General features: G+C 33.0%; 1 protein-coding gene across 4 annotated transcripts in view; it reads right to left on the bottom strand.

The window, feature by feature from the left end:
• LOC142334330 (E3 ubiquitin-protein ligase SHPRH) overlaps positions 1–13,200 on the bottom strand; it is a 126,951-nt gene that overhangs the window by 22,087 nt on the left and 91,664 nt on the right. For all 4 annotated transcript variants that reach the window (XM_075382282.1, XM_075382283.1, XM_075382280.1 and 1 more), the window contains 3 exons: positions 12,724–12,906; positions 10,229–10,455; positions 4,502–4,755 (listed from right to left, as the gene is read on the bottom strand). In XM_075382282.1, the coding sequence (XP_075238397.1) occupies positions 4,502–4,755; positions 10,229–10,455; positions 12,724–12,906 (664 nt within the window). The remainder of the gene's footprint in view (positions 1–4,501; positions 4,756–10,228; positions 10,456–12,723; positions 12,907–13,200) is intronic.

Here is a 13,200-nt window from a genome sequence, read left to right as displayed (position 1 = left end):
GTTTCGTAGCCGAGAAAAAACGACACATTTTGTTTTTTCGGATGAAAATGTGAAACCAGTAATCCTGGACCAAGCTTCAAGGTGAGATATAGTGTTCTGCAGTAGTCTCTCTGCTGTAGGTGTTGAACGGCTTGCAATATAGATAGCAAAGTCGTCAGCAAATAGAGAACATGAGACAGGAGCCTGCACACATTTGGATCGTTTATGGCTACATAAAATAAGGTGGCACTTAATACACTACCTTGGGGCACTCCATTCTCCAAGATGACACTATCTGAGAGCGAATCATCTACACGAACACGAGCCGTTCGGTGATTTAAGAATCCCCGGATAAAGGCATGCATATTGCCCTTGATTCCACATTCTTTGAGAGTGTTAAGAATACCACGTCGCCAGGCTGTGTTATACGCCTTTTATATATCGAAGAAGATAGCGACGAGGTGCTGCCGATTTAGGAAAGCGTTTCGTATGGCTGTTTCCAGTGACACTAAATGGTCAATAGAAGATCGTCCTTGTCGAAAACCACACTGTTCTGGAGATAGAAAGCCATGTTTCTCCAAGTACCATGTAAGTCTGCGGTTTACCATTCTCTCCATTATTTTACACAAAACGCTTGTTAATGAAATAGGGCGGTAGCTTGTGGGGTTCGTTTGGTCTTTACCAGGTTTTAGTACTGGTATAATAAATGCTTCTGACCAGCCGGGTGGGAAGACTTGTTCGGAGAATAAACCATTGAAAATATTCAAAAGTTGTTATAATGCCGAATTAGGAAGGTGTGAAAGCATGGAAAGGCGAATGTTGTCCGGTCCTGGGGAAGTGTCCCATGAGTTTTTAAGTGCATGTAACAATTCTTTAAATACGAATGGAGTGTTTAATTCACCAACCGAATCACCAATGTTTAACGATAATACTTCTATTTGTATCTTGTAACGTTGAAAATCGTTATTATATGATGAGGTGCGAGACACCGAGCGGAAAGATTTTGCTAGACTATTTGTCACTTCCGAGGATGATGAAAGGAGTTCTCCTTCATCAATAAGACCAAGAATAGATTGTTTCGGTGATCCGAAAATTGCACGAATTTTCTTCCATACAGTAGACGTGGGAGTAGTGCGTGAGATAGTGCTCACATATTTCGTCCATGAATTCCTCTTAGCGTCCAAGAATACTCGACGGCACACCGCTCTAGTCCTGCGGTATAAATTTAGATGTTCTGTTGTAGGCCTACGATTAAATTTTCGTAGTGCCTGCCATCGATTCCTAATAGCATATTTGCAATCATCGTTCCACCATGGAACGAAAGGACGTCTAGGATTACCCGATGTTTGTGGGATATATCTGTTGGCATTCTCAAGTATCATGGACGTAAAAGAAGAATATTGGTCGAGGATGTTCGCTTCATCGTCATACTGAGATTGGAATGCTTTATGGTAACCGTTCCAATCTGCCTTTTCAACAATCCATCTCCGTGGCCTTCTCTTAATCTCGCAGTCTACACCGAAACCAATAATAATTGGTCTATGATCACTGCCGTGAAAGTCATCACAAACAGACCAATTAAAATGAGGGAGTACATTCGGTGAGCATATGGAGAGATCAAGGTTAGATACAGTACCAGTTGATAAGGACATGAATGTGGGTGATCCATTATTCAGTAGGCAAAGGTCAAAGTCTTGTCTCAATCTGTTTATCATATTTCCTCGAGTGGAGCAGAAGGTTGAGCCCCAGGAAATATGATGGGCAATTGAAGTCTCCTACTATTAACGATGGAGATGGTATTTGCGTGAGGAGATTTGAGACATCTAAAGCACTGAACTCAGTGTTCGGTGAGAGATACAGATTGAAGATATGCAATTTGAAGGGAATAGAGACCTTTACTGCAATAGCAGGAATGACAGTGGTTAGTTGAATACTTGTAGCAGACACCCCATTCTTCATGAAAATCGCTACTCCACCACTCTCCCTACTGTCTACTAGGCAGTCGTATCTCTCACAGAAGTATCCTCTGAGTGTAATTGGGTCATGTTGTAGAAGGTGAGTTTCTTGGAAACACATGATTAGTGGATCATGTGCGTGCGCTAGTACTCTAATATCTTCAATGCTGGACCGAATACCTCTAACATTCCACTGAATAATGTTCATAAGTGTAAAAAAATAAATAAAAAAATTAAGTTTCGGAAATTATATAAAAATTAGTTGTAGGTGATTCGGTTTTTCTTTTTTGTATTTTTTATTTTAAAGAACTCCGATGCCCTAGGGTCGGGTGGTTCTTCAACCACATCCTCCAGTAAATGAGGTGATGCTGGAGGAGATTTATTTGAATGGGATGCTGCAGTTAACATCCCAGAGGTGGTGGTTATGTGGGTTCCCTTTACGGGGAGCTTATTAAGTGGCTTACTGCCAGCTGTAATAGTCGCTACTCGTGCCAGTACGACTTTGGGAGCAGGATTTTTCATGTGTATCACACTGTTGGATTCACTAACTGCGACGAAAGACGTTTTCTTCATCTTTGTCAGCTCTGAGATAGTGGCTGTAAGTGAAGCTACTTGATCAGAAAGCATCTGAACAAGTTTTTTAAGCTCATTGCAGGATCCGCACTGCTGATTATTAACATTTGTAGGAATTTGTTTAGATGTAGCGGTGGCAAAAGATACATCTGGTTTAACCAGGTTCCGTGAATTATTTAACTTTTTGTATTCTCTTCGTGCGGCCGGGAAAGATAGCTTTTGCTCCGTACAGATTTTGAGAATTGCCTTTTCTTCTTTAAAGATTGGGCAATCTCGGGAGCGGGCTGTATGTGGACCACTGCAGTTTGCGCATTTTTCACTTTCTTCGCAGTTAGTGTCATTGTGACCTTCTTTAGCACATCGAGCACAGATCTCAGTTTTTGTACAAGATGTTGTAGTGTGACCAAAACCTTGGCATCTGAAACATCGCCGTGGGTTGGGCATGAATGGTCGTACCCGAACCGAGAGGTAACCCACTTTAATCTTTTCTGGTGGAACAGGGAGATTAAATGTTAATATAAGAGACGGTGTCGGTTCTTCTGTTCCGTTCTGCCGTTTCATAATACGTTTCACTTCAACAACATCTTGGTGGCAAAGCTCGTCAACTATTTCATTGATATGTATATCTAAAAGGTCTCGACAAAAAATTACACCCCTGCTCGTATTTAAAGTTTTGTGGCTTTCAGCACTTATATTTATACCACCCATATTACGGAGACGTAAGATTGATCGACTCTGTTCGTCGTTGAATGTTTCAACCAGAATCGATCCGTCGCGTAATTTCCTGATGTTCTTCGGGGAGCCACTTGCACCTGTTACAGTTTTATTTATTAGGAAAGGTGAAACCTTTTGGAGGGAGCCACCTTCCTGACTATTTCGGAGAAGAACGAATCGAATATTTTTAGTGTTCAAGTCTAAAGATTTGTAGTTCTCTTCCATAGGACTTTTATCCTCGTCAGACAAAGCTGATCGAGGTCGCAAGACTTAGAGTACCGGCGAAAAATGGACCACTCCAGCAGAGCGCACGCGTACTGGAGCTAGAGCTAAGTACAACTGGGTTTGCCCTGGTGCCCAGAGGACATAGTTCAAGACTCACTACGTAGAGCCATTCACCCATCGGCACGATTTGGGAACAAATTGTGCCCAAATCTTGGGTTACGGTTGCGTTTCGTAAGATGTCGCAACACCACCGAGTGTTAATGTAAGAAATATCAGTGTAGGATGTTGTTGTGTAATTGTGTAAATGTGTATGTTGTAATTTATGAAGTGTTCTTGGTGTAGTATATGTGTATAATGTAAAGTGTTCTGCAGCTCACTGTATAGTGGGAAGAATAGCTGCAGAGGCTAGGCCCGTGGGGACGCCAACCCCCAAAGTCTTAAAGAATAAGACTCCCCGTCGGGGTAGTGTATTTAATTATCTTGCATTAACTTTTGAATATCTGTTAAAAAATAAAATGAAACACCAACACTCAACGAAGGTAATACGTTTTGATTTTCCCATTACACCATATTACTTACAGGCCTACTATTGTATAATTCCCAGCTTCACATAAGCGCTTCTATAATTCTTGTCACATTTACAATTTTGAAAAATGCATAAATATTTTTTTGCACAAAATGGTTGGATATTAATTAAAAACTTTTCAATGAACCAATTAAAAAAGTCATAACTTATATACATAAATAATTAAATCAAATTAAATTTTAAAATTTAATAATGTTCAAAATATTACCTATATATTAAGGTAATTAAAACTTCAAAAAATTGTCTTTTGTGATCAAATATAGTAACACCACAATACAGCTTTTGAAGGCCCATTCACTATTAGGTAATGAAGCAAATGTTATGCTAAAAGAATAGTGGAATGATTTGTACTGCAGTTGTCACTGCTGTGGTATGGCAGCAACATCAAGCATTAAGATTGCTTGCGCCACCTCTACTAAGATATAAAACAACACAATAAGCGAAAAGAAACAATAAGCAAATTTCAAACCTGATGTGGTGCAATGATATGAATTTGCTTTTTCTGTTCACTCTTTTTAATTTTTTCACCAGGATAAGGCAACCGCAACCTCACTTTAGCCATAGAAAGTTCATCACGAGCAGCTACACAGTCAAACATTTGGGTCCACAAAAGACGCAAAGTACGGAACTCCTTCTTTATACTATCTAAAGCTTGAAGATGTTTTACACCTTCATCTAACCATAATTTTTTACAATGTTTAGTCCTTCCATATGTTAACAACACTAATGAAACAGAAAAAATGAAAGTAAGTAAATAATCACAGAATAACCAAACAGATAACAATTTAAGTAATTTAACTGAGTAAAATTACTTAAATTGTTAAATCTCACTTAGTGAATTTATTTAAATTGTTAAATTTCACTGAATGAAATTACTTAAATATATTTTAAATTAATACATGTATGTGAGTTTTAAGATCACGGTATCAAGTAGTAGGTACTCAACCTGTGGGGCATGTCCCCCCCCCTAGGGAAACATGACAAAAATAAATGGAAGGTGTGAACACATCAAAAAGAAAATATTATTAAAAAAATTTATTAATTTACTGAAAGGAAAGCAAAACAAACACATTCTGACATAGTAAATAATAAAATACATATTTGCACTGATATAATACACTTATAAATAGGAATGTATCAGTACTACACAATGTATTTAATAATTAACTTATCATTACTAAATTAAAAACAAGTTTAATAATTATTAGAGACTCTCTTGGGCCAGTCTTGCTGAGCAAAGTTTTTGGAAGGAAAGTTTAATATTAGAATTAGACTCCGAGTTCTTTTTCTATATTAAGCTGAGATCTATTCTTAGTCTTCAAAGCAGCCACCACAGAAAACCATGTTTCGTAAAGGTAGGATGTTGAAAATGGTAATAATATACAAAATGCTCTTGTTTTCAGTGCAGAAAACTCACCATCCATCCCTGCCCAAAATTCAAAGAGTGATTTATTACTAAATTACTAAGGTCTATGAAGATTTTTTTTTTTTGGTAGTTGAGAGCCCTTCAAGAGTATTTTGAAATAGATCCCTAACCCACTCGTAACTTACTACCACGTTGTAGTCAGCAAGAAAATACTTTTTTAAATTCTTTGTCAGCATGGCTACTGATTTTCAATGGTTACAACAAAAACTTCTACATGTTCTTCAGCCTTGTAGTTTTATCACATTCAACCACATTTGCAAACATTTCTAGGTTTTTTTGCTTTAAATTTCTGCTCCACAATTCCAATTTTCTACAAAAAGCATTATCTTTATCACTTATATCCAACATATGTGTATTTGCTCCTTGGAGTTGAAGATTCAAGGTATTTAGTTTCTCAATGTGTTGAAAAAATAGCTCATCTCGAAACTTCTCAGCTTTCGGTTGGTTTTCCTCTTTTAGAAAATGGCAATTTCATCTCAATTCATAAACACGTTCCAAAAATTTCCCACATGATAACCATCTTGCTTCACAATAAAACGGTAATGCTAAATGTACTGCACCCATGTCTTTACAAAGTGCAAAAAAGATTCTTGATTTTAGAGGTCTCATTTTTATATAATTTACTATGGTTACAACAGTCCATTAGCACAATATTCAGACCAAAACTCATTTCTTTGGAAGCCAGAGCTTCTCTGTGGATCATGTAATGTGTCCAATGTGTCCAGACATACTGTGGAGATTTTTGTTTCACAAGTGTTTATATACTTTGGAATCTTCCAGACATTGAACGAGCATCATTGGTGCATATTCCAATGCAATTTTTCCACTCATTTTTGCCCTTTTTATAAAATCATTTAACATAGTAAACAATGTGAGTGCTGTTGCTTTGAGTTCTATTGGTTTGCAGAAAAGTAGATCTTCTACTGCTGACATATCATCAAAATCGAACATAGGCAATGAAATGAGCATCTTTATTGCTATCTGTTGCCTCATCAAGCTGAATTGAAAAAACAATTTGTCATCAAATTCCTAAAAACCTGATTCTGTACATCTTCAGCTATATCATAAATTCGACAGGCAACAATATCATTTGATAAAGGTATGGACTGCAATTGTTTGGTAAAATCCAAACACAGTTTCTATAACTTAACTGCAGCTGGCAAAATAAGCTCTTCACCAATTGTGTGAGGCTTTTACATCTGGCTATTTTATACGAAATTTTGTAAGATGCAAGTAAAACTTTTTCAACCACAGACAAAGTTTTTTTTTTAAAAATGATGTTTGCTTTTCATATGATTTTATTGGAAGGATTCTCGGGGTTTGTTAGTATACTTACTAAGAAGCGTTTCCAAATGATGTTTAAGTTTATTAGGTTTCATGCTGTCTGCTGCCAAAATGTTTGACAGAATGAAACACAGAGCTTTTCTTTTACATTTACTTCAGTACTGCTAAACCCAAAATTTAAGTATTCTTAAGAATATTTTCTTGATTTTATTTTCAGAACCACACTAATCTGAGCACTTGTTGATGGTTCACTATCATCTAATGCTCGCTTATGCCCACTTAAAAATTTATTCATGATTCTCTATAATTCTGTCATGAATATTTAATATCGTGAATTGCATTTAACATACAAATTACAACATAAACATTCATGATAGATTCAATAGTGATAGAAGGATCGACTTGACTGAGACTGGCTGGAATTGAACATTTATACACGTTTGCGCAGACATTCCAGAATGTTCGAGATACATCAGAACTTCTTGTGAAGCTGTGAGAATGTCCAATATGGTGGACGTAAGACAGACAGCAATAGAGAGGCGTCGATTCTGGTTTTGTTAATGCAATGGATCAGTGTTGCCAAATATCAGTAAATTTACTTATTCTTGGCAATTTGTAAGGTTTATAATTAAGGTCGTAGTGTAGCTTTAGCGTTAAAGTACATTATTATTATATACATTATTGTTTAAGAGGGGGGTTGCGATAAAAACTTTGACTAAAAATTGGGTCACAATACTGAAATGTTGAAAAACGCTGGTATAAAGCAAGCATACAATGATGTGCTAAGATGGGTTAAATTGAATTTTGTAAACATGACACCACTGGTAAATTATAATTTAATTATAATATTGAAATCACCTTACCAATCAATTAGAATATTTCCTCTAACATTTTCAGTTATTCAGCCATCTTTAGGAGCACAATTCTTCATATAAATTAATATTAAAATATGAAATATAAATAAAATTTGTAAGTAAAATCAACAATAGTAACATACTTATAAAAGAGACTTTATTTTTACTTTATTGACGATGTTATGATTTTACTTACCAATTTTATTTATACTTTATATTTTAATATTAATTTATATTTAAGAATTATCCTCCTGAAGATGACTGAATAACTGAAAAGTTAGAAGAAATATACTAATTGATTGGTAAGGTGATTTCAATATTACATTTAAGGTGGGTTCATTTAATAAAAATTAAATGAACATTAATTGTAGACATCTGGTACAAAGAATGAGTCTTCCTTTCTAATTGACAGCAAACAATGACAAAATCCATCTAAGGTGTTTAGAGAAAAGACATAGCATCTTCAGAAAGAGAAAAGCATCAAAATTTATAACATTTGTTTAATGAACGTAACACTGAAACCATGTAGTGCCTGCTTACTTATAACTTAGCTCCTAGAATTCATTCCAAGGTGATAGTGCCAGACAAAGCTGGGTAGACTTCACACTGCATTATGTTAAAATTACTCTCATTGACAGATATTAAGTAACCACAGACTTCTTACCTCACAGACTAGGCTATAAGCATCACAGACCTCCACCTTGTGATTTATTTGAATCAGTTCTAACAAACCAAAACATGTTGAATTTATTAAAACAACTTAAAAGCTAACAATCATTCAAAAATTCTACCGAGAAATTTTTGTGGTTATAACTTAGTTCTGTTACTTAACAGAACAGTCTTAATAGCTGTCAGCAAACGTTCTAAAAATAAGTTTGCTACTCTCAAAGTCCTCAACCAAATCTCTAAATACAATACAACAGTACTGTGGCTTCCAGAGAGCCAGACGTCTGATACTTAAATAAATGGACTGATTGCAATAGTTTGTATGCTAGTAGTATTTTATAAAAATTATTATTTTAAATATTAATAACCAAGGAAAAATCCAATAAAAATTGTATTTTTACAATAAAATACAATTATATAAAATTCTACATATTATTTTATGTGTATGAGCATTCAACTATATCGACCAAGGCATAATAAAAAAATCTGACAGTGGTTTGTAGAAAGCACATTCTACAATCTGACAGTGGTTTATAGAAAGCACATTCTACAATCTGTTATGTTCGTAAATTTCTAATAACATTACTTTATGAAAATCAAATATTACAGAGTTGGATATGAGGAGAAAACTACTAAAAATCCTACTGAAATAGACAGAAACATGCATTTAAAAAACATTGTGATATCATCAAAACTATGATGTTCTAAACCAGGAATGCATTTGTATGTATATTACAATTTGCTACAATGATGATGGACTAGCAATGGAAAAAGGAGCTCTAATATCAGACAATATCAGAAGCTCTAATATCAGAGCTTCTATTATTCAAATGGAAACAAGAGAAACTGCCATGAATAAATACAAAACAAAACTGGTAAGCCAGCAATAGAAAATAAAATTAAAACTTTTGGCAAAGCAGTATATAAGTTTAAGAGCAGAAGGACTTTGCTGTATATATTAACAGACCAGAAATGCATAACCATGTCTTACACTAAACAATTTTTGCGATGTGAGCAAGTACTTACTAGTAAGGTACCAAAACAAAAAACAATGTGATTTTTTGGCATGCAACTACATTATTTTCACTAAAAATTAAAATAAATAGTAAACACATAGCAATGAAAATATAAACTAAGTATTGCACTTTATTAATTACATATTATTTCAAGCAAATGCTTGAAACCATTTATCATTAAAAAAATTTACACTTGTAGGGAATGGCAGTAATTAAGCCAGTATGAATTTTTTAATCATTAAATTAATTACAACTATATAAATAGGTATAATTATTTTATTGAAATTAATATTAAGATTCATATATTCTATATTTTAAGATTCAAATAGGTTTAAATACGTTTTTATAGTTTGAAATTTCCTTTTTTTAATGAAACTTTCAGGAAGAGAATATTGTACATGAATGCCACAATTTAAAAAGTATGTAACCACATTAGTCAGAACACTAAACAGAATGGCATGCACTGCTAATCTGTGCAAGATACTCCAATACAGTGAAGAGACCAACATTGGATAATGAAAAGAAGTAGATGAAGAGATGGGATTAGTATAGATGATCAACAGTAAGTCTTAGAAAAAAATATATATGATGTGGACAGTGTTTTAGAGAAAAATGTTTCCTGCAAAGGCAGAAATGGTTAGTTTGAGAGCCAACCTGTAGTAATGTTGAGGTGAACAGATTAATAATAATAACAGTTAACTAAATAAAATATACCTGAAACTGTCATATTTAGTTAAAACAGCAAAGAAAACATGACAAAGCTTTTGTAATTAATATTCTAATAACTAGAATCTTAAAATATTAAACGTATGCTTCTTAACAGAGGAAAAATTATAAACTAATAAACTAGTTAATTAACTCAAAAAAAAAAAAACTAAAAATTCTGACCACTCATTTTTTTTATTAATCTCAATATGTAAATAAAAATTTTTCCCAAATTATATGCATACTTCTAAGAACATATTCTTGTTGTGAAGGCTTCCAAGATCCAGCATTATATGTTTCAAATAGAGTATCATCCTTCAAGTCTGCAACAATTTTATTATCTTCTTCTTCTTCTAATTCATCTAATGTATCATCAAGATCGTGTTCTAAGGCAATAGATGAATGATTTACAATAGAAAATAGATTAGATTCATAACCTTTTAGTAATGCTTCACATTTGCACAATAAACACCTGGAAAACATGAGAAAACACTCACCATGTATTTATTTGCTACCAATAAAATTATTATTTTAATTCATCTACTCTCATGACACCACAGTTCTTCATTATTTAAAATAATGTGAAATTTTTAAAAACTGATTAATATTTTGCAAGCTGTCAAGTTACTAAACACTTACACTACATGAATTTAGTAATGTGAACCGTAAGGTAATGCCTTACATCGTACTTGCTAATATCTTTAATAACCAATGCTTTGAATAGATATATAAAAAAAAATGATTGTAATGAGTGTGGATGAGTTTCTCGAGATCATTACTTTGGTCAATGTACAAAATTAGATTATTTCTTATTTTCATGGACAGACATTATAAAATCATGTTTCTGAATATTGACACATGGGGACTCAAGTTTTATAACAACTGTCGCTTCTTACTCATCCACTTTTTGGTGCCATTCATCTCACTACCTAGTAATTTAATTATTTTTCTAAAGAAAACTGACATAAGATTTTCCTCAATGTAACAACTAAATTTGTAGATACGAAATTAATTGACAATTGTCAACTAATAATTATACAACTGAATGTTCATATGAAATACACATGAACATTGAAATTGGATGTTCAACATGAAGAGTATCTTCTGCCTTGTCATCGAAGGTCTAATGATAAAAAATTTGCACAGCTTGACTGTATATTAATGAATGTTAAAAAATCTGTAAAAAAAAACCATAAATATGTCTAACTGTTCAAAAATGTAAAAAATAATTGATGTCTCTGAATCAGAAGGAGTAATGCTTAATAAAAGGGCAATATTTAAATTTAAAATATCTTTGGGAGTTATGTTAACTACCACAATATTGAGATAAATAATTAATACAAATATTAGAAGAAATGAAATTTTATAAAAGTTTTACAAAACAGTTATTAAAAAAAAACAAAAAACAAGGAATTAAGTAACATAATTAATTTTTTTTTAACAGTTTAAGCCGTAACTTACATGTTTACTTAAGTGTTAAAAATGCAAAATTGTGGTTTTTGTAATGCAAAGTGTTAAAAACACTTTGTCCATTGCTTTTCTCATTATTCAAAACATGGTATTTATTGGTTATATGGGACCTCTACTGACCCTAATTATTTTTTGCGTTTTACTTTTGAGACATTCTTACACAAAATTCGTGTCTACCGGCAACTTAGATACGTAAAATACATATAATTTGTATATTTAATGTTAATTAGATGACGTTAGCGAGCAAAGCAAGTGTAGGTTATGTTGATATACATGCACAATTTGTCATTACACGGAATCAACGTAATCTAATCAAACATAACCTAAACTCACTAATCTCGTCAGATTAAGGTTAAAAATTATTTACAATAAGTTATACGTATGTAAGTTTTATTGTGTTGAGTTGCATACAAAGTTATGCAACTGGATTTCACTAAGGGGCCCATTATAACCGACAAGTACCCAAAGCATTTCTAAAGTCTTATTTTAGAATGGTATTAAGCTGTCACCACAAACTGTATCTGGATTATGTACATAAAATGAATGAGAGTGTATCACAATGATTTCCACAAATCTTGTCATATACAGCCATCATGAAGAAAGAGAATTTTTTGAATTTTTTTTTTAGTAACTGTTTTGACAATTTCTGCAACATAATACACAACTTCACAAATGATAGCTGAATATTATGTGGTGTTTCAGTTCAGTTATCACTGAGCTTCTGGCAGCAGTGTTCGTGTTTGTTTATATGATATAAAAAAACTGCATTAACTGGCCTCTGATAGAACACAGACATACATAAAAAATCATTTGTATAATAGTAAAATTAAATACAATACTATAAAGAGTCCTGCTACCCAGTTACAGTTCCTTCCCAAGAAAAAATAAAGTATTACCCAAGCACTATAAGTTAAAAAATTAATATGGCTGCCATTCTGAGATTCAAAATTATAATATCGCTACATTAATTTATTTTTATTAGAGAATTATAATGTAAAAGTGAATCAATTACTACAGAGATGGAAGTTTTTATACAGAAAACAATATGCAGATAGAAGTTGAAGTGGAAATTCATTTTTATCATGGTTATTTCTTGTTTATTTTAGTGTGTAGAATCAGAATACTCATAGCCCGCATATCTGTGTTACACAAAATATTTACTGAACTCAACTGTATGTGTGTGTTCATATTTTACATAACATAAATAATTAGATTTCTTAGGAGGATCATTCCTATCACAAATACTAACAGAAAATTTATTAATACTCACTTTTTATCATCAGGCTGTTTTTTATCTTTTTGTTTCAAATGGCACACAAGAGCTGCCTCAGCTAACACATCCTGTGGCATTTTTTCTAATTTATTCAAGGTATTAATAACTTTTTGTCTATTTGTAAAAATCTTGGTGAGCCACTGCCTCAACTCCTCCAGTAGAGCATATCTGCTGTTTAATCTAAAAAATATTAAAGATATAAATACCGTCTCCAAAAACAATAATGTAGTGAATACTACTTTGATTCTTACACTATTAATAACTTAAATTAAGTCTTTACTTTTTTACTTATAGATTTATACACAAGTATTTAAGGTATTATATTAAGGTATCGTGCAAGACAAAGTTGCCAACCATACAATAAATTTTCACATACTTTCTTATATAAAATAATAGTTTCATTAGAATAAGAATAAGAGCATCTTCAGAAGCCTAAATATAAAGCTCCTATGATCTCATGACAGATATCCGCTA

Source organism: Lycorma delicatula, chromosome 1 (assembly GCF_047948215.1).
Source record: "Lycorma delicatula isolate Av1 chromosome 1, ASM4794821v1, whole genome shotgun sequence".
In the NCBI taxonomy this organism is placed as follows: Eukaryota; Metazoa; Arthropoda; class Insecta; order Hemiptera; family Fulgoridae; genus Lycorma; species Lycorma delicatula.
The sequence above is the reverse complement of the archived record's forward strand: the minus strand, read 5'-3'. Positions and strand labels throughout refer to the sequence as shown.